At 43.8% G+C, this 20,201-nt stretch overlaps 2 protein-coding genes across 2 annotated transcripts; one reads left to right on the top strand and one right to left on the bottom strand.

The window, feature by feature from the left end:
- Positions 1-2,042: 2,042 nt before the first annotated feature.
- Positions 2,043-4,627, top strand: LOC101340657 (C-C motif chemokine 3-like). The gene is made up of 3 exons (XM_004385465.2): positions 2,043-2,433; positions 3,392-3,506; positions 3,929-4,627. The coding sequence occupies exons 1-3, from the start codon at positions 2,358-2,360 to the stop codon at positions 4,062-4,064; spliced, it is 327 nt and encodes a 108-aa protein (XP_004385522.1). The 5' UTR covers positions 2,043-2,357; the 3' UTR covers positions 4,065-4,627.
- A 13,379-nt stretch (positions 4,628-18,006) lies between these two features.
- On the bottom strand, positions 18,007-19,524 carry LOC101340395 (C-C motif chemokine 3-like). The gene is made up of 4 exons (XM_023739701.1): positions 19,514-19,524; positions 19,324-19,403; positions 18,536-18,650; positions 18,007-18,162 (listed from the first exon to the last, which is right to left on the bottom strand). The coding sequence occupies exons 1-4, from the start codon at positions 19,522-19,524 to the stop codon at positions 18,072-18,074; spliced, it is 297 nt and encodes a 98-aa protein (XP_023595469.1). The 3' UTR covers positions 18,007-18,071.
- Between the last annotated feature and the right edge of the window lie 677 nt (positions 19,525-20,201).

Below are 20,201 nucleotides of genomic sequence, written 5' to 3'. Positions count from 1 at the left end.
GGGGACATAATTCAAACGATGACACCAAGCATGACTGGGACTTCAGGGACTGGTCCCTCCTGATAACATGTCCAAAGTAAGTGAGATGAAGTCTCACCATCCTCACTAATGAGCATTCTGTCTGTACTTCTTCCAAGACAGATTTATTTGTTCTTCTGGCAGTTCGTGGTGTATTCAATATTCTTCACCAGCACCATAGTTCAAAGGCATCAACTCTTCTTTAGTCTTCCTTGTTCAGCTTTCACATGCATGTGAGGTGATTGAAAATATCATGGCTTGGGTCAGGTGCACCTTAGTCCTTAAAGTGACATCTTTGCTTTTTAACACTTTAAAGAGGTGTTTTGCAGCAGATTTGCCCAATGCAATGCATCCTTTGATTTCTTGACTGCTGCTTCCATGGGTGTTGATTGTGGATCAATGTAAAATAAAATCCCTGACAACTTCACTATTTTCTTCATTTATCATGATGTTGCTTATTGGTCCAGTTGTGAGGATTTTTGTTTTCTTTATATTGAGGTGTAATCCATGCTGAAGGCTGTGGTTTTTGATCTTCATCAATAAGTGCTTCAAGTCCTCTTCACTTTCAGCAAGGAAGTTGGTGTCATCTACATATCGAAGGTTGTTAATGAGTCTTCCACCAATCCTGATGCCCCATTCTTCTGCAAATAGTCCAGCTTCTCAGATTATTTGCTCAGCATACAAATTGAATAAGTATGGTGAAAGAATACAACCCTGACGCACACCTTTCCTGGCTTTAAACCACGCAGTATCCCCTTGTTCTGTTTGAACAACTGCCTCGTGATCTATGCACAGGTTCCACGTGAGCATAGTTAAGTGTTCTGGAATTCCCATTCTTCATAATGTTATCTATAATTTGTTATGATCCACACAGTTGAATGCCTTTGCATAGTCAGTAAAACACAGGTAGACATCTTCCTGGTATTCTCTGTTTTCAGCCAAGATCTGTCTGACACCAGCAAAGATATCCCTTGTTCCACGTCCTCTTTTGAATCTGGCTTGAATTTCTGGCAGTTCCCTGTTGATGTGTTGCTGCAACTGTGCATAGGGTTTAAAAAAATCTATATGGTTACAATATTTGTCTGTGTGTGTGTGTATATATATGTATATATATCTCCATGGGAGTCCCTGGGTAGTGCTTACCTGCTAACTGAAAGGTTGGAAGTTTGAGTCCACCCAGAGGTGGCTTGAAGGCCTGGCAATCTACTTCCGAAAAAATCAGTCATTGAAAACCCTCTGGAGAACAGTTCTACTCTGGCACACGTGCGGTTGCCATGAGTCGGAGTCAACTCAATGGCAGCTGGAATATATCTATGTGTATGTACACATATGTATTTGTAGAATTCTTCCTCTTGTATAACTTGTACAATTTTCCATCTTGCTTTTTAAAATAATTTATGCTATCAGTATATTTATGCCATTCACTTCATTAATTTTAAGAGCTTAATTATAAACAATCTGGTGGATATAGAGTAATTGGCTTTATCATTCCTTGACAGAGGAAAATTTAGGTTTCCATATTTTAGTTATAAATGAAACTGGGTCAGATGTCTTTATGTTTGAAGATGCCTCTATATATGGGTTCGTTTCCACAGAAATTTTTCCTAGAAAGGTTTCTTTTAGGTTAGTGGGTGCAAATATTTTTAGGCTCCTGATACATATGAACATCCACGTCTAATATTTTTATCCTTATGATCCTCAATCAATGCTTAACCCAGTGCCCCTAGTCACTCAGGGACTGTTTGATGAATGAATGAATGACTGAAACATGACTTTCTTCCTGTTCCTCTAGCATGGGATTCCCAACCCAGTGCCTTCCATCTAGGGAAGGCTTTGGCCATGCCGCACAGCACCATCACATCTGCCCCCTCCATGTGGTTAGAGCGGTTGAGGAAGCACAGAAGTTTCAGCTCTGAGGGAAGAAAGGGACTGGAGAGTTCATGAATAGATCAGTGGTTATGAGAAGGGTCTGGCTAAGAATAGCCCTGGGTTGACACACACCCCTTTCCTCCCACTCACGAGCAAAATTTCCCTAAAAGAAACCAGAACAAGTTATGACTGGAGGCCTGAGACTTCTAGCTCAGAGATGCTATTCTTGGATATCTTGAGCCCTGTGGTCTCCTGGGGCCCTGCGTTGCACAACACTCAGTATGACAGCACCACTAAGCTTAAAAATTTCCTCCCTTGCACCCAATTTCCATTTCCCATTAGCCAGGGCTGCCTATAAAGAGAAGAGGAGATGGCTTCAGACTTCAGAAGGAGCCAGTGGTGGTGAATAGACCAGTCCCAACTCCACTCTGCTGATACTCGGACCCACTCTCCTGTCCCTGCTCAGCACCATGAAGGTCCCTGTGGCTGCCCTTGCCCTCCTCCTCTGCATCGTGGCCCTCTGTGCCCAGGTCTTCTCTTCACCAGGTGAGTCTGTGTGTTCTTTCAGCTGTCTCCCTCCCTGGCCACAGCGAGACCACATCAATCTTTACTCGTGGCTTGACAGCCCCAAGAGAAAGTAGAAAACTTCTTAAAGGGTTACAAAACATCTCAGTCTGTTTGTTCAATGCTTTTATTTTCATTGTTATAAGGGAGTCTTAGCACAATGTCTGCCTAGAATAAGCCGATGACAGTCACTCAATTCTTACCAATCACGCTATGAATGAAAGGGGAGGGTGGGGTGGTGGAGATGGTGTCCTGGTTTGTCTCGGAGCAAACAAGTCACAAACACAATTCCATATTGAAAATAAATTACAAAAATTAAATAGTATAAATAAATTAAAGTTAACAAGAGTCACAGAGTGTGGTCTCCAGATGTGAGGATCAGGGTGGCATAGAGGAGTTACAGTCCCATTTTACAGATAGCAAAATGGCACCCTAAATAAATGAGTTTTGCAAGGAGCAGAATCCAGGATTGGTTACTTCCTAGTGGTGTCATCCATCCACTAATTTGCCCTAGGTCTTCCCAAGACTTCTGTCCCTTGAGTGTCTTATGAGAGATGCCCAAGGTTTCTCTTTGGCTGGGGTATGACCTCTTGACTCTGATAAAATTCCCTGAATGGAAATGAGATAAGAGAATATTCTACTTGGATATCTGGATCACATAAAGAGCCAAAATAAAGTCAAAAGGAGTAAAAAAAAAAATAATAGAGTCAGAACGAAGACTCAAAGAGAAAGAAGAATACTGACAGAAACAAAGAAAGAATCAGGGACGTTTCAGGGAAAAAAGGCCCAAATGCCTTCCAAGGACCTCATACCGCAACCCCAATCCTTCAACGAGGCTGTCTTCCCCGGCGTCTTCCTCACCCTGTCAGGGGTCAGGAGAAGCTGCCTTGCCTTTTCTTCTGAACTGTGACTCAGGCTCATTCTGCTCCTTCTTCCACAGTTGGTGCCGACACTCCGACTGCCTGCTGCTTCTCCTATGCCCCCCGGCAGATTCCGCGCAAATTTATAGCTGCCTATTATGAGACCAGCAGTCAGTGCTCCAAGCCTGGCATCATGTAAGTACTAGTCTTCCTGTCCACTTCTGGGGGGACAAGGGAAGGCCTGGGGTGGGGAGCATCTCCAAGGGTACACAAAAACCAGAGGAGCCATCTGAGAAAGCTCAGCCTTCTAGGAGTCTAGAAAATGTGCAGGACAAAGCCAGTCTCTGAGGTGGTCCTGATCTGGCCAGGGACTTACAGAGTTAGGGAGGGCTGCCCCAGCCCAGAGGGAAGAGGGGGAAGAAGGAGGCACAGCTGGAGCCTCTAAGGAGCCCCCAAGAGCCTCTGAGAGAAGCTTCTAGACTGAAATAGGCAGAGGATCCCTGAGGAAGTGGGCAGGCCCTGTGCTGCCCAGGACAGATAAGGATGAAGGGGCCACAATGGACCCAAGATTCCCCTGCTGAATTCCTCGTGTTTAATCTTTCGACCTCTCTCCACAGCTTCCTAACCAAAAGAAACCGGCAGGTCTGTGCCAACCCCAGTGAGGCCTGGGTCCAGGAATACGTCACTGACCTGGAACTGAGTGCTGCAAGGAGCCCAGTGACCTCTGTGGACAGACTGGAGAGAAGGGCCTGAACCTCAGAAACATCCCTGCAACCTCCACAGCTACCTCTCCTATCACCGGCGTATCTACGGAAAATGACACCTATGGCAATTAGTTTTAAATTGCTGAATGATCTCTCATAGCTGATAGTAGAAACTGTGATGGCCAATACATACTGCTCATTGGCGCCCGTCCACCCCCAAGTGGCACCCAGAGCATGCGCCCTACCTGCCATACCTTAGATACACCTCTGCTATGGCTAATGGCCAACCACACTCTGTGACTCTTGTTAACTTTTAGTTTATTTATACTATTTAATTTTTGTAATTTATTTTCAATATGGAACTGTGTTTGTGACTGGTTTGCTCTGATATAAACCAGGACACCGTCTCCACCACCCCATCCTCCCCTTTCATTCATAGTGTGATTGGTAAGAATTGAGTGACTGTCATTGGCTTATTCTAGGCAGACATTGTGCCAAAGCCACCAGACTGACAAATAAGCATTGGATGCACTGAATAATAAAGATGCTTTTTTTAAAAAGTAAACCAGCATTGAGTTTGATTTTGTTCTTCTGGCAAAGCCAGAAGAGAATAATAGGCAAAGAATAGGAAGATGTGTGTCTTAGTTTTGGAACTTAATTGTACCATTTACCTGCTGTGTGATCTTGGCCAAATTACTTAACCTCTCTGAGCTCTGGTTAACTCTTCTGTTGTATGGGAATATCAATAGTACTGTAGAGGTCCTGGTGGTGCAGTGGTTAAGAGCTCGTCTGCTAACCAAAAGGTCGGCAGTTTGCTCCTTGGAAACCCTATGGGGCAGTTCTACTCTTTTCAATAGTGTTGCTATGAGTCAGAATCAACTTGATGGCAATAGGTTTGGTTTTTTGGTTTGGTATAGCACCTGTAAGGAGCCCTGGTGGCGCAATGGTTAAGCACTAGGCTGCTAACCAAAAGGTCAGTGGTTTGAACCCCCCAGTGGCTCCATGGGAGAAAAGACCTGGTGATGTGCTTCTGTAAAAATTTCAGCCTTGGAAACCCCGTGGGACAGTTCTGCCATGTCCTGTAGGGTCACTGTGAGCCAGAATCCACTCAACAGCGATGGGTTTGGTTTGTTTTTTTTTAATGCTGTACTATTGCACTGTGAGGATTAAATGGACAATGCATATAAAGCACTCAGCCTAGAATAAGTCTAAAAAAGTTAGCAATTATTATTCAGAAACTTTGATTTATCATAAATATGTGATATAAATAGTCTTCTTAACGGTATCCATTCAAGTAGTGAATTTTCCTAGAGCATGCAAATTATGATTTGATTTACAAAATATTCATCTGTTCCAATGTTCTGGAATATGCCTCCAGTGTAAAGTGAATGTAACTGTGGTAGCCCACCTTCAATCTCTCTCAACTTCCCTCCATTCCACACTGTCATGGATTGAACTGTATCCCCCAAAATATGTGTGAATTTGGCTAGACTATGATTTCCAGCATTGTGTGGTTATCCCCCATTTTGTGATCTGATGCAATTATCCTCCATTTTGTTATGCATTGTAATCCTAAACTGTGATGTTAATGAGGCAGGATTAGGTTGTAATTTATCTTATTCAAATCACCACCTTTACCAGAGTCGCCACGCTTGCTTGAGTCACATCTTTTATCTCACAGAGACTGTGCTTTTCACCACTAGCCTAGCCCTCTGGGAGTCTAGTAAATGTGCAGAACATAGGCATTTCAGAGTCTGAGACTTGATCGAGATCCTTGGTCAGCCCCGGTAGTTCCTAGCTCTCCTCCCTAGGGAATATCCTCCCTAGACACATCCGAGATGTACATTGGGAAGGATCCCTTTCCTGGGGGCTACCTACTTCCTGTCGGTGTGAGTTAAGAGCCTGGGGTTTGCTACAGGCTTTGAGTGGTCAAGAGCTGTTTGGGGCAGGTCTTCTGGTTTCTTTGGCAATATAACTTCCTGCTAATGATCATAGGCTTCTGACTGATTTTTTTCTGATCAGTTGCATAGGCTAGATCACCAGAAGCAGAGCTTGTCAAGTCATACATTCTGCATTTTAACTAGGGTTGGGAATGTGCAGAATGGTGCAAACAGTTAGCACACTCAGTTGCTAACCAAAGGTTGGCAGTTCCAGTCCACCTAAGGCCACCTCAGAAGAAAGGCCTGTGATCTAGTTCTGAAAAATCAGCCATTCTGAAGACCCTATGGAGCACAGTTTTACTCTGACACACACGGGGTTATCATGAGTCAGAATCAACTCTATGGAATCTGGTTTGGGAATATGAGCTTCCTAGCACAGGCCTCTAGGGTCACTTTGAGTCAGAATTGACTCAACAGCAACGGCTTTTTGGTTAGCACAGGCCTCAATACTGTCGCCCGATTAGGGTCCGTGCCCTGGAGCAGTCAAACCAATGAAGCGTACTCCAAGTCAAAAAGAGAGAGAAAGTTTATTAGGAGGTAACACCAACGGATGGCAAGAGAAAAAATCTATAGGAAAAAGACAAATGCATTATAGTGAAAACATGGTTTTCCTGCCCAGTATCTATATTACAGTCTTCCTGATATCGGAACCCCAAATTTCCTCTGGAAAGCACTCTTCCCTACAATTCTCAGAATTCAAAATTTATGTGAAATTCATCCACATAGGTGGTGTTGTTTTGTTTCCTCCTTGAAACTTCCACCATCCTGAGATATACAGAGATTTGTATCTGCACACTAACTCAAAGAAGCTTGAATAAATAAATCTTGTGGCCCTAAGACTGAAGGGCACAAAGGTGACTCTGGCTTCAGGGAGGTCGGGTATAAATTAATCAGTTTTTCTCTTTCTGATCTCCCTTCCATGTGAAAGGGTCCCAGGATGGCTGTTGGTACCTTCATTGCTATATGAATCCTTGTTCATTTTCATCAGGGAAAAGAGGCTTGCGCTCCCATTGGTTCTTTTGGATTTGACTAACTTAATTCAGGAACACAATTCCTAACCGATCGCTGCGGAGACGGGTTTCACTGGTTTATTCAAATTAATCAAGGCTCATACCTGCATCTGTGGGTTGGATGAATTTCACATAAATTTGAATTCTGAGAACTGTAGAGAAGAGTGGCTTCCCAGAGGAAATTTGGGATTTCAATATCAGGAAAACTGTAATATAGATGCTGGGCAGGAAAAACATGTTTCCTCTATAATGCGTTTATCTTTTTCGTATTGATCTTTTTTCTTGCCATCTGAGGGGCACTAACCCTTTTCATAGGTCTCTGAGTCGTGCAAACAGTTTGTACTTGGCTGTTAACCGAAAGTTTGGCAGTTCGAATCCACTTAGTGACACGCACAGCCACTGAAAACTACAGAGTACAGTTCTACTCTGAAACACTTGGGGTCACCATGAGTCTGAATCAGCAATGACACAGGTTAACTCTTCTTGTGCGATGAGCATTTCTTCTCCTTTGCTTTCTAACATCAGAAACTATGAGTCCTTCATTTTTAAAAAGATGCTGACATGCGTATTTCCTATTGCCCTATAAATGACTATTGCCAAAATCTGTGGCTACAATGGAATACCACACAACAATAAAGAAGAACGATGAATCCGTGAAACATCTTATAACATGGAGGAATCTGGAAGGCATTATGCTGAGTGAAATTAGTCAGTCGCAAAAGGACAACTATTTTATGAGACCACTATTATAAGAACTCAAGAAAAGGTTTAAACACAGAAAACATTCTTTGATGGTTAAGAGGGTGGAGAGGGAGGGAGAGGGCTATTCATTAGCTAAAGGGTAGACAAGAATCATCTTAGGTGAAGGGAAGGACAACACACACTACAGGGGAAGTCAGCACAACTGGACTAAACGAAAGCTAAGAAGTTTCCTGAATACAACCAAACACTTCAAGGGACAGAGTAGCAGGGGTGAGGGTCTGGGGACCATGGTTTCAGGGGACATCTAGGTCAACTGGCATAACAAAGTTTATTAAGAAAATGTTCTACATCCCACTTTGGTGAGTGGCGTCTGAGGTCTTAAAAGCTAGCAAGCAGCCATCTAAGATGCATCAATTTGTCCCAACCCACCTGGAGCAAAGGAGAATGAAGGACACCAAGATACAAGGAAAGTATTAGCCCAAGAGACAGAAAGGACCACGTAAACCAGAGACTCCATCAGGTTGAGACCAGAAGAACTAGATGGTGCCTGGCTACCACCAATGACTACCCCAACAGAGAACAGAACAGAAAGTCCCTGATGCAGCAGGAGAAAAGTGGGGTGCAGAACTCAAATTGTAGTAAAAAGACCAGACTTAATGGTTTGATTGAGACTGGAGGGACCCCAAAAGACATGGCCCCAAGCCTCTCTGTTAGCCCAAAACTAAAACCATTCCCAAGGCCAACTCTTCAGACAAAGATTAGACTGGACTACGGGACATAAAATGATACTCGTGAAGAGTGTGCTTCTTAGCTCAAGGAAATACATGAGACTAAATGGGCCGTTTCTGTCCAGAGGCAAGATGAGAAGGCAGAGAGGGTCAGGAGCTGGTTAAATGGACACGGGAAATCCAGGGTGGAAAGGAGGAGTGTGCTGTCACAGTATGGGGAGAGCAACTAGGGTCATATAACAACATATGCATAAAATTTTTGTATGAGAGACTACGTTGAATTATAAACTTCCACTTAGAGCACTACAATTTTAAAAAAAAGTCTGTGGCTAAAGAGGCATTAAGCTCTTCACAGTGTAAAAGTAACTGCCAGAAAGGGGCTACACAGCCACTCCAAAACATACTAAGAAGTGGCAGAACTGGCCCTACCACGATCACCTCCCACCCTCCTTTATATTAGCAGAAGACTAGGGAAGGGGAAAATGAGGGAACTCTCAGAATAATGAGTAGTCCATTGAGATTGTCCATATTGGGGGAGAGAAGGGAGTCCTTTAGTGTTGGATGGACAAAGGGGTAACGACAGAGGATATCACATGCTTGCTTCTTCTATTCCTCCGTTTTCCTGGAACGAGTGTCCAAAATTTGGCTACCTGCCCTGGTGGCACAATGGTTAAGTGCTACGGCTGCTAACCAAAAAGGTTGGCAGTTTGAAACCTTGGAAACCCTATGGGGCAGTTCTACTCTGTCCTATAGGGTTGCTATGAGTTGGAATCGACTTGGTGGCAATGGGTTTGTTTTTGTTGTTGATGTTGTAATTATATGATACTGACCACACCCCCAGCTACTGGAATGGGTCCTGATTAGAATAAGACAATGTGCATCTTGAGTTTTTTAAAACTTATCATTAAAACATAAGCACTTCCCAAGTCATTACATTGTTTCTATAAGGCTGGCTAATATTCAATCAACTGAACACACCATAATTTCCTTATGCATTTCCACATTGTAAGCTATGTAAACTAAGTTTGATTTCAAATTGCTATAAATATGCTGGAGACCGAATGTTCCCATGCATAAACTTTTTTCCACATGTGAATTTATTTACATAGGAATCCATTCCTAGACTTGGGCTTTCTTGGGCTTTCAAAGGGTAAGAAGCCAGAGCCACCTCTGTAAACTTTTAAGGTTCTTGAGCCATATTAGCTAGCATATCTAACACATCTTTGTGTCCTTTGCTTAGTGTACATTGGAGGCCCTGGATGAATCTGTCTTGAATGAGCATGTATCTGAAAGGCTGGCTCCATTCGCATCACTTCCATAGCTCAGGCTTTGCCGATACCGTTCTGTCCACCTGGTGTGGTTCAAGCTGGGTCTTGCTGCTCAAGACTCATGCTATCAACACCATGTCATATCTATGCAGTTAGAACAGCTGTGGAATAACATCAGAAGTTTCTGCTTTGCCCAGGGGAAACTATGACTGCAGAGGTTTAGAGAGATGGAACCAGTGAAGTGTGGTCCCAGGCTGACACAAACATCTCACCTCCTCTTGCTGTGGAAACCACTTCCCCATTAACAGCCCCAGTCAAGTGAGAAGTTGAACTATTCTTGCAAATACCCCGAACGCTGTGGTTACCCAAGACCCTTCTTGCATGTACAGATCAGCAAGACACTACTGTGCTTAAAATTTCCTCTTTCCTCACCCCCAGTTTCCATCTTCCCATGGTCCAGTGAAGATGCAAGGGATGTTGCTGGGAACCCAGAAGGAGCCTGGCTACAGTAAGAGCCCAGCCCCCATCTGCTCTGCCCACATTCTTCAGCCATCACTCTCCTCCTCGCCACACCCTCTGTTCCCAGGCCTCTTCTCATAAGTCTGTCCTCCCTTCTCTCCTTTGCTCTTGTCCTCCCACTCACTGGCTGGGGTCAGGCAATATCACCAAAGTCCTAGGGACAGAGTTACCAAATCAAAAACCCGTTGCCATGGAGTCAATTCTGACTCATGGTAACCCCATGTGTTTCAGAGTAGAACTGAGCTCTGTAGGGTTTTCTTGGCTGCAATCTTTAAGGAAGCAGATCGCCAGGCCTTTCTTCCACAGTGCCACTGGGTGGGTTCAAACCACCAACCTTTAAAAGTTAGTAGACTAGCACAGACCATTTCACCATGCAGGGACCTGAGGCTAGAGATGCCCAAGTAAAACAGAGAACTTCACAAGGGGTTTTCAAAATGCTCCGGGGTATCTGTCCAGGAGATTTTTCTTTCCAAAAAAGTTGGCTTTCTATTTTGTATATCTGGAAGGCAGGGTAGGGGTCTGCCCTATTTTGGGGATGGGAAAATCAAGTGGGTTTTCAACAAAAGGCAGAACCGTGTCCCAGTGGTCAGCTGAATAATAAACCCACCTCACCTCTACCCCAGCGCTCCACCCATAGGTGACTTACAGAAATGGTTTCTTGCTGGAAAAAATCTCTTCTTAAACTAGATTAAGTTCCTTAGATAGAACTGGGAAACAGAGGCAGACTGTTCAATGTGCTGCATTCCCTGCAGAGGGAGATGGAGACCAAATCTAAGATTAAACAAGAAAAAGACAGGCAGAGGTGGGGAAAACAGTGCAACAAGTAATTCACAACTTCCTCCCAGTCCTCCTCATCCCCCAGTCCTTACTCCTAAACACTGCCATCCCCATCTACTTTCTCCTGACTTTAACACTGGGCAGAAGGAGCTGGTTCGCTTGTTCCATTGAAAAAGGAAAACGTTGCCCCTTTGCTCACAGCTGGCGACAGGTCCCCCAAGCATCTGCTGCTTCTTCTGTGCCCTCCGGTGGATCCCTGGTAGATGACTGTTATGAGACCAGCACTCAGAGTTATGTGAGGGCTAGTTCTCTTGAGGGCTAGTCTGGGGACAGGCAGGACATGTAGGGACAGAGCGGCAGGACTTGGAGCAGGAAGCAGCCTGCAAGGGCACCAGCAGTGGATGAGGGCCATCGAGGAAACTCAGACCTCTGGTCCTATCGTGTGGCAGGACACAGGGAGAGGTGCTTCCTCTCCTGGCATGGGGCCTGTAGGAAGCCAGGGAGGAGCTGCCCCAGGGAAGATGGAAGAGAGGAGGAGGTAACTGTATGGGGAGGTTGCCTGAGGAGACTCCCTAAGTCATTGAGGAAAGGTCTGGGGATCTGAGGTTGGGAGAGTATTCCTGAGAAAGTGGACAGACCCTGAGCTTCCCAAGGCAGACAGGGGATGGGGTGGGCAGTGAAGTACCAGGAATTCCCCTGCTAATTTTTTTAACTCAGCTCCTCTCCATAGCTTCCAAAACAAAGAGGCCAGCACGTCTGCACCAACCCTGCTGAGTCCTGATCCAGGAGTACATCATTGACCTCGGAGTTGAATCCCTGAGTGACCTGAAAGCAGCAAGAAACTGGTTACTAGGAAGCCACTTCTATGGGCTGGTTGCCAAGCAATCACACTATGGGGCTCTTATTGACCTAAATTTTAATTTATTTAGACTATTTAAATTTTGTAATGTATTTCCATGTGTTGTTAACAGTTTGCTGGGAGAGCTCCCACGTCACTTCGTTGACCACCCTTCCCTCTGCCCCCTTAGATACACAGGGTGACACACACTCAGTATGGAAGTGATTGGTTGCGTTTAGCTTTTGACACAGTGGCTGCAACAATGGGCTCAAGCACAGCAAAGAGTGTGAGGATGGCGCAGGAACGGGCAGTGTTTCGTTCTGTTGCACATAGAGTCACTATGAGTCAGAACTGACTCGATGGCACGTAACTACAACAACAGAGGACATTGTACCAAAGCTATCAGCCAACAAATATTTATAAAATGTTATATACTGTTTCTGTGTTCAGCTGTATGAAATTTAAAAAAAGTTTTGTCTTGCTTTGTTTTTTTAAAGTAAACCAGCCTTGAAATTGGTTTTTGTTTTGTGACAACGTCCAGGATCTCCAATTGGAAAAAAACATTAAGGGCAAACAGTAGAAAAATCTGAAGACAGGAAGTCGGGGGAAAGAAAATGGCAATAATACCTGTATCTACGTATTCATAGAAGTTAAAAATGAAATGTTATTTTATAAAACAATGGTTGTTTTATAAAATATTATAGACCTAGTGTGTAATGTATACCCATACCCGTTGCCGTTGAGTTGATTCCGACTCATAGCAACCCTATAGGACACAGCAGAACTGCCCCACAGGGTTTCCAAGTTGCAGCTGGTGGATTCGAACTGCTAACTTTTGGTTAGCAGCTGGGCACTTAACCACTGCACCACCAGGGCTCCGTATAACGTATATGCACTAGGTAAATTCGTGATTTAAGTGAACCAAAAAGGTGAAACTTTCTTGATTTATATTCATGCGCTCAAGTTTTTTCTTCATAACTCAAGCTTTCTTAAGAATTATGCATTGTGCTTTTAAAAAAAACAGTTGCTATTGAGTTGACCCCAACTCATGGCGACCTCATGTGTGTCAGAGTAGAACTGTGCTCCATAGGGTTTTCAGTGGCTAATTTTTTGGAAGTAGATTGCCAGGTCTTTCTTCTGAGACACCTCTGAGTAGACTCAAATCTTCAGCCTTTCGGTTAGCAGCCAGCCAAGCACATTAACCGTTAACACCACCCAGATACACCCTGCCTCTTATCTCCTGTTTTCTTTTTCCCTGCTCAAATTGACTCAGGCAAAGCAACAAGTTCACTGCAAAAACAGATATCCAATTGGAAAATGAGTCACTTTGCTAGAAGAAACTTTCAGTTTTTATAAGTTCCCCTCTTGAAACCCCTTGACTGGGCTTAAAGAAGATGAGAAGTAATGACCTTTCCCCCACAAAGGTGGAAGCCACTGCGCTAGGCATTTGCAATGCTGACAATTCCCTCTCCTTCCCCTTTCTTTATGTAGAATGCCTTGAAAGGATTATCTGGCCCCAGTTGTCGGTGACTTAGTTAAAAATGTAAAGTCCTTACTGGTAATTTAGCCTCAGATTGGGGAAGTAGCCATCATCTGTGGGACAACAGGACATAACCGAATCAAAATTCTTTACAAATCAATAATGTAATTCTGGAAGGTTTAGTACAGACGGAAATCTCCAAGATACTGGCACATAAGAGGGAAGTCCAGATGGTTTCCCAAATTTGGGGGAAAAGATATATATATGGTGTAATATAAACCACAAACAAATATTCTTCACAAATAAAGAAAAATTAATATAAGAAAGTCATACACATTTGATAAATACTTGTTTGGTCATCAACATCTATTCTTTTTCTTTCCCAGTTAAAGAAACTTTGAAACGATCATTTGGAAAATTACCCCGTCTTGTAGTTTGTAAGTCTGCTTCCGTAAAGACTTACAGCCTTGGAAACCCTATGGGGCAGTTCTACTCTGTCCTATAGGGTCGCCATGAGTCGGAATGGACTCGATGACAATGGGTTTGTAGTTGGTGTGGTTCTGAGCCCATCAATGACACTTGTTATAAATATTGATTGACTCAAATGAATCAGTGAATCCATTCCCCTAGACACAATAACTAAGAGAGGTTCTGTAAAGGGCCAAACAGCAACACTTTAAGTTTTGTTGGTCATACAGTCATTGTCACAACTACTCACTCAACCTTGCTGTTGTAGTGTGAAAACAGCCATAAACCCACTGTCATGGAGTCGATTCCGACTCACAGCGACCCTATAGGACAGAGCAGAACTGCCCCACAGGGTTTCCAAGGAGCAGCTGGTGGATTCGAAATGCCAGCCTTTTGGTTAGCAGCCGAGCTCTTAACCACTGCACCACCAGGGCTCCAAAAACAGCCATAGCAATGCAAAAACCAACGAGCCTGGCCATCTTCCAATAAAACTGTTTTTATGGACACTAAAACTTGAATTTCATACAATTTTCATGTGTTTCAAAATATTCTTCTTTTGATTTTTTTCAATCATTAAAAAATTCTTAGCTTGTGGGCCATACAAAAATAGACAGTGGGTCAAATTTGGCACACAGGCCATAGCTGGCTGAGCCCTAGGTCAAGAGGTGGACTCCCAACCTAAGATGCACCTATGAAAGTGGACCTGAAGCTCTTCACTCCAGATACGGAGATACAGACTTTCTCTTCCCTAGTGGAAATAAATAAGGATTCACATTGTGCTGGAAGTTTCTGGAAGCTATCTTATCATTAAAGTAACTAGTCATGGATAAAGCTTTCAAATTGGAGGGAGATCAGAAAGTCCGAAAGGAACACAGTTTATGGTAAGACATAAGGACCACAGGGTCAAGTTTTGCCTGAAGCTAATTCTACCTCTTGAAGCTTCAGTTATGTTAGCTAATAAGTTCCCTTTATCATTTAAGCCAGAATGAGTCAGCTTTTCTGATACTTATAACTAAAAACATAGCTAATTGATACAGACTGCAGTTTTGCAAGTAGCCCATTAAACCTGTTGCCATCAAGTAGAGTTCGACTTCTATCAACTCTATAGGACAGGGTAGAACTGCCCCATAGGGTTCCCTAGGCTGTAGTTTTTACAAAAGCAGAGCAATCGCCAGGCTTTTTCTCCTGCGGAGTGGCTGGTGGATTCAAACTGCCAATCTTTCCGTAAGCAGCTGGGTGCTTTAACCACTGGACCACCAGGGCTCCTTTTGCAAATAACAGGCCCCCAGAAATAGAATTGGCTGAGAGCACAAGCTAAGGTCAAAGTCAGTGAGGACACCTGTATCTAGCACAACTGGTTACCCTCATGGCCTGTTATAAATTTTTACTAAGGCCATCTGCATACCAAGGCTGCATCAAAAAGGAAAACTCAGGAAGTTGGAGATTGCATCATTCAGTAAGGTCCATTGAAACTGGCTTGTCAGATAGCAGAGAAGAAAAATAAAAATAAGAAAGTTTTCTTAATAGGGGTCCTTTCTGCTTGCTGCCTGCAAACGAAGCCATTTAAGAATCCACTAATCTGAAGCTTGCAGGGTTGGAAAAGCAGAATTCTTCACTACAGTCTAAAATGGTGCAAGCAGAAATGGGAAGGTGGAAGACTAGGCAGGCCATAAAAGTGGGGCCCAGAAGCAGCCAGAACCACCCCCCTCCTCAGGCTCCTCCTACTAAATATTTATCTTGTTGACAAACTGAACCATCTGTTTCTCGTGAAGGAGCAGCTGGGATGCAGTCTGAGGCAGGGAGCTAATCATAACTTCCACATCTGAGGCATTGTTTCACCAGCAGAGGGCGATGTGGAGCTAGAAGTCACTAAAATGGCAGAGGGGTGAGGTGGGGAAGGGAATGACCACAGCTCACTGTCCTGGTAGACCCATGTTCCCAACCCAGTTCTTGAAGCAACACTGTGATTTGACAGTTTTTCTGTTCCTGCTTAACCACCTGTAATGGTTAGTTTTATGTGTCGACTTGGCTAGGCCAGCTATTTAGTCAAACACTAATCTAGGTGTTGCTGTGAAGGTATCCTATAGATGTGGTTAACATCTACAATCAATTGACTTTGAGTAAAGGAAGTTACCCTTGATAATGTGGATGGGCCTCATCCAATCAGTTGGAAGGCCTTAAGAGCAAAAACTCAGGTTTGCCAGAGAAGAAGAAATTCTGCCTCAAGACTGCAGCATCAATTCCTGCCTGAGTTTCCAGCCTGTCAGACTGTCCTATGGATTTCAGATTTGCCAGCCCCCAAAATCACATGAACCAATTCCTTACAATAAATCTTTATTGCACGCACACAGACACACACACACACGTATATATATATACATATATATATATAGGACGTAACAGAACTGCCCCATAGGCTTTCCAAGAAGCGAATGGTGGATTCAAACTGTCGACCTTTTGGTTAGCAGCCATAGCTCTTAACCACTGTGCCACCAGTGCTCCATATGTATATATGTATGTATATGTGTATCTCCACATGTAGATATGTAAAACATATCATTCACATATGTGTGTGTGTGTGTAAAACCAATATGTACACACACATATATATAACTAATACATACATTGGGTGTATCAGAATCCTGACCTGATATACCATCCAGTGTAAGTGACCATAAGAAAATATATTCGAGGCCTTCAAAACAAGGAAGTTGTATTGCTTATGAAACCCCAAGGCTGGCCAAAGCAGCATAGGACTGAACCTCAGCAGTGATTCTCAAACTTGGCTGCACATTAATATCACCTGGGGAGTTTTAAAATTACTAATGCCCAGCTACTGCCTAACCAAAACAACCCGTTGCCGTCGAGTTGATTCTGACTCATAGCAGCCCTATAGGACAAAGTAGAACTGCCCCATAGGTTTCCAAGGAACAGCTGGTGGATTCAAACTGCCAACCTTTTGGTTAGCAGTCAAGCTCTTAACCACTGCACCACCAAGGCTCCTGCCTAAGTCCAATTAAATTAGTAACTTCAGAGGTGAAGTCCTGACACTGGAGCTTTTAAAAGCTCCCTGAGTGATTCTAATGTGAATTCAAGGTTGAAAAGCATTTCTGTCCATTTAAGCCAATCCATCCATGCATCCCCAGCAAGAAATATACAGCCTTTATAACAGATATTTCTCCCACAAAGGGTTACCAGATAAAATACAGGATACCCCATCAAATATGAATTTCAAATAAAACAGTGTACAATTTCTTGTGTAAGTACGTCCCAAATATTTTATGTGACACATTTATACTAGAAAATCAATCCTGTATTTTCATTTGCTAACTATGGGTACCCTAGTCCCCAAGCTTCACCTCAGATACAGCCATGGAAAACATTCTCCCAGAAAACAGAGTTCAGAACAACAGGGAAGTTGACCAACGTTCACAGTCAACTGCCAGGTAGAGCATCCTTGCTAGACCATGGCTTATATTAGCTCAACCTTAACTAATATAAGCACTTGACACTGAACCCAGCGCCTTGTAAGTCCTCAACAAATGTTAGCCGTCAATCTGAGGAAAGCTTGATTTATGAAAATGAACTTACGCTCGTAAATAGACACCACAGTATGCTTCATCTTGGTATTCAGTCAAGTAGAAGTTTTTCCTACAGCACATCAATTATGATTTGTTTATAAAATAAAGTGTCAGTTTCAACTTTCCAGGAAAGTATCTCCAAGGAAACGTTTGATACCAGTATAAAACCAAACCACACCTGTTGCACTCAAGTCAATTTTGATAGTTGTACTCAATCCTTTTCCTCTGGTTTCTGTCCTTCTTCATTTTTCCCCGCTCTTCCCCCAGTATTCCTCTCAGCCCATGGTTCTGATTAGTTGGGAATACAAAATCAATAGTATCATCACCAGGAAAATGTTAGTTTACCTTTTATATCAGTGCCTTCAATATGTCAAAACACAGTGCTGGGAAGAATCATTCAATAAGTATTTGGTGTTTTATATTATTTGGTAAATTTCTGCCAAGAGAAAGCTAATCACACTCATTGGCCCCCATATGGAATATGAGAAGATTGAAGGGGAACGCAGAGGATGTCAAAGAAAACATTTATTACATAACACAATTCAACAGTGGAAATAAATTGCAAATATTAAATAAAATACACAAACTAAAAGTTAAGGAGGGTCCTAGAGTGTGGCCTAGGGGGTGGCAACCCATAGGTGAGGTAGCTTCCGGGGTTGCAGGGTCACTGTCCTCGCTCAGAGGTCTGCTTTCCAATCTGTCCTCAGATGTAACAGCTTCCTCTTAACGCCGTCCTTGCTTCCACTCAGGCATTCAGCTCCAGGTCGGTGATGTATTCCTGAACCCAGGCATCACTGGGGTTGGCAGAGATCTGCCGGCCCCTTTTGGTTAGGAAGCTGTGGAGAGGGGGGAAAGGATTAAATACTGAGGAATCCTGGGCCACCGTGGCTCCTCCATCCTTCTCTGACCCAGACATCTCAGGGCCTGTTACATGTTCATAAAATTTCTCCTCAGGATTCTCAGGCCTTCCCTGAGTGTCTCATATCAGGGTCCCCTCAGAAAGCCTACCTCCTGCTGTCATTTTCCCTCCTTTCTTACCTCTACCCAGGAGGAGTTCCTCCAGGACTCTCTGTAGGACCCAGACCAGGTCAGAAAACAATGCAGGGGCCTCCCCTTGATGTCCTGCACCGTGATGGACCTCAAAGAGTTGCTCCCTACCCTGAACCCTCCCTGTCTCTTCCCAGGAATAGCAGGAGGACTGGCCCTTACATGACAGCAGGCTTGGAGCACTGGCTGCTGGTCTCATAATAGTCGTTCACAAAATTGCGCTGAATCTGCCGGAAGGTATAGGAGAAGCAGCAGGCAGTAGGGGTGTCGGCACCAACTGTGGAGGAAGGGACAGAATGAGCCTGAGTCACTGTGAGAAATAGGACTGAAAGATCCCAAGTCATTGTTCAGAAGAAAAGGCAAGGCAGCTGCTCCTGGTCCCTTCATTTGAGGGTCAGCAAGAATTGCTCAAAGGTGGGGATGTGGAGACAAAGGGATCCAGAAGGCAGTTGGCATTTCTTCTCTTCCTTGACATTTTTATTTCTATGTCTTTCTCTCTTTTAGTGTTTCTCATTCTCTGCCTATCTTGGTTTTGGATCTCTATGTCTCTCTCTACAGGAAATTTATTTTCTGAAGAACTTACTTGTTCTATTTCTCTTTGGGGAGTTTTATCTGAAATTCATAAGGAAAGCCAAAGTGAGTCTGTCATTGATCACATCACTGGGAGCCAGTCGGACCCAGATTCCACATCTTGTCAAACTCTCGGTTGGGCCTCCATTTTCCCATCCATAAAATGGGACATATCCCCACCTTGCCTCCCAGAACTGGAAAATAGGATTGCTAAAATAAAACTCCTTGAGAAGAAAAATTTTGCTCAGGAAAGTCTCTGAAATTCCTGTGAAGTTTCTACTTGGAGGGCCTCAAGCCACAGACTTTGGCACTGCGTCCAAGGCACCGTCAAAGAGTGGCAGACAAGAGCAAAAGGAAGGCAGACAGGAGGACAGGCTCACATGAGGCAGAGGATGTCCGGGAGCAGAGGGCTGCAGCGAGGAGCAGGATGGTGAGGGAAGCCCCTGGGATCTCTATGATGCTGGGCAGGTAGAGTGGAGCTCACCGGTGGCTAAGTAGAGTTAGGACCTGGAGGCTTGAAACTGTTGGCTCCTTCTGGGGGTCTAAGCCACCTCTTCTCTTTATAGGCACCCTTGGGGCATTAGGAGATGGAAACTTGGGGAGACCAGAGAGGAAAATTTAAAACATGGTGTTGGTGTCATGCTGAGTTGCATATACCAGGAAAACTTTGAGTCACTACACGGGTTCAGACTCTTTGCAAGAATAGGTTGGTTGCTCACTTGATGGGGAAATGGTTTCCACAGTGAGAGGAGGTGAGATGTTTGTGTCACCCTGAGACCGCTTAGCTGATTCCTTCTCACAAGAACAGACCTGTCAATAAAGTATTTCTCCCACAGAACTGAACCTTCTCATATCATCCCCAGTGTTCCAATGACATAGATGAGACATTGGTGATAATGCCCTGGAGTTTTGAGAAGTACAACCCAAGGTAAAACCACAATCCAGATGAAGTGAGTAGAATTGCGGGAGCCTCGACTACCAGGAAAGTGAGATAGAGGTCCGGCTTTCAGACATTGGCTCATTCCTCACACATTCGTTGAGTCCCTGAGTTAGCCCAGGTGAGGAATCTAAAAATGGGGGATACCATGAATGAAGAGTCTTAAAATATTCTTACCCTTCAACTAGCAAGGCATTCTGCCAGAGATATGACCTATATATATATATATAGAAACACATGTGTGAAGAAAGTGGAATGCACAAAAGTATTCGTCACAGCTTATTTATAACAATTAAAAGATGAACTACAATTAAATAAATG

This window comes from Trichechus manatus, unplaced genomic scaffold, assembly GCF_000243295.1.
Source record: "Trichechus manatus latirostris isolate Lorelei unplaced genomic scaffold, TriManLat1.0 scaffold00138, whole genome shotgun sequence".
Taxonomy (NCBI): domain Eukaryota; kingdom Metazoa; phylum Chordata; class Mammalia; order Sirenia; family Trichechidae; genus Trichechus; species Trichechus manatus.
Note: the sequence above shows the minus strand (reverse complement) of the source record. Positions and strands in the feature narration are given on the sequence as shown.

What these genes read in the sequence shown, in the direction of transcription:
- LOC101340657 (XM_004385465.2), top strand. Translation starts at nt 2,358, where the DNA reads ATGAAGGTCCCTGTGGCTGCCCTTGCCCTCCTCCTCTGCATCGTGGCC. An exon ending in CCAGGTCTTCTCTTCACCAG is followed by an intron (nt 2,434 to 3,391) that starts GTGAGTCTGTGT and finishes CTTCTTCCACAG; the next exon opens with TTGGTGCCGACACTCCGACT. An exon ending in TGCTCCAAGCCTGGCATCAT is followed by an intron (nt 3,507 to 3,928) that starts GTAAGTACTAGT and finishes CTCTCTCCACAG; the next exon opens with CTTCCTAACCAAAAGAAACC.
- LOC101340395 (XM_023739701.1), bottom strand. An exon ending in CCGGACATCCTCTGCCTCAT is followed by an intron (nt 18,651 to 19,323) that starts GTGAGCCTGTCC and finishes CTTCCTCCACAG; the next exon opens with TTGGTGCCGACACCCCTACT. An exon ending in TGCTCCAAGCCTGCTGTCAT is followed by an intron (nt 18,163 to 18,535) that starts GTAAGGGCCAGT and finishes CCCTCTCCACAG; the next exon opens with CTTCCTAACCAAAAGGGGCC.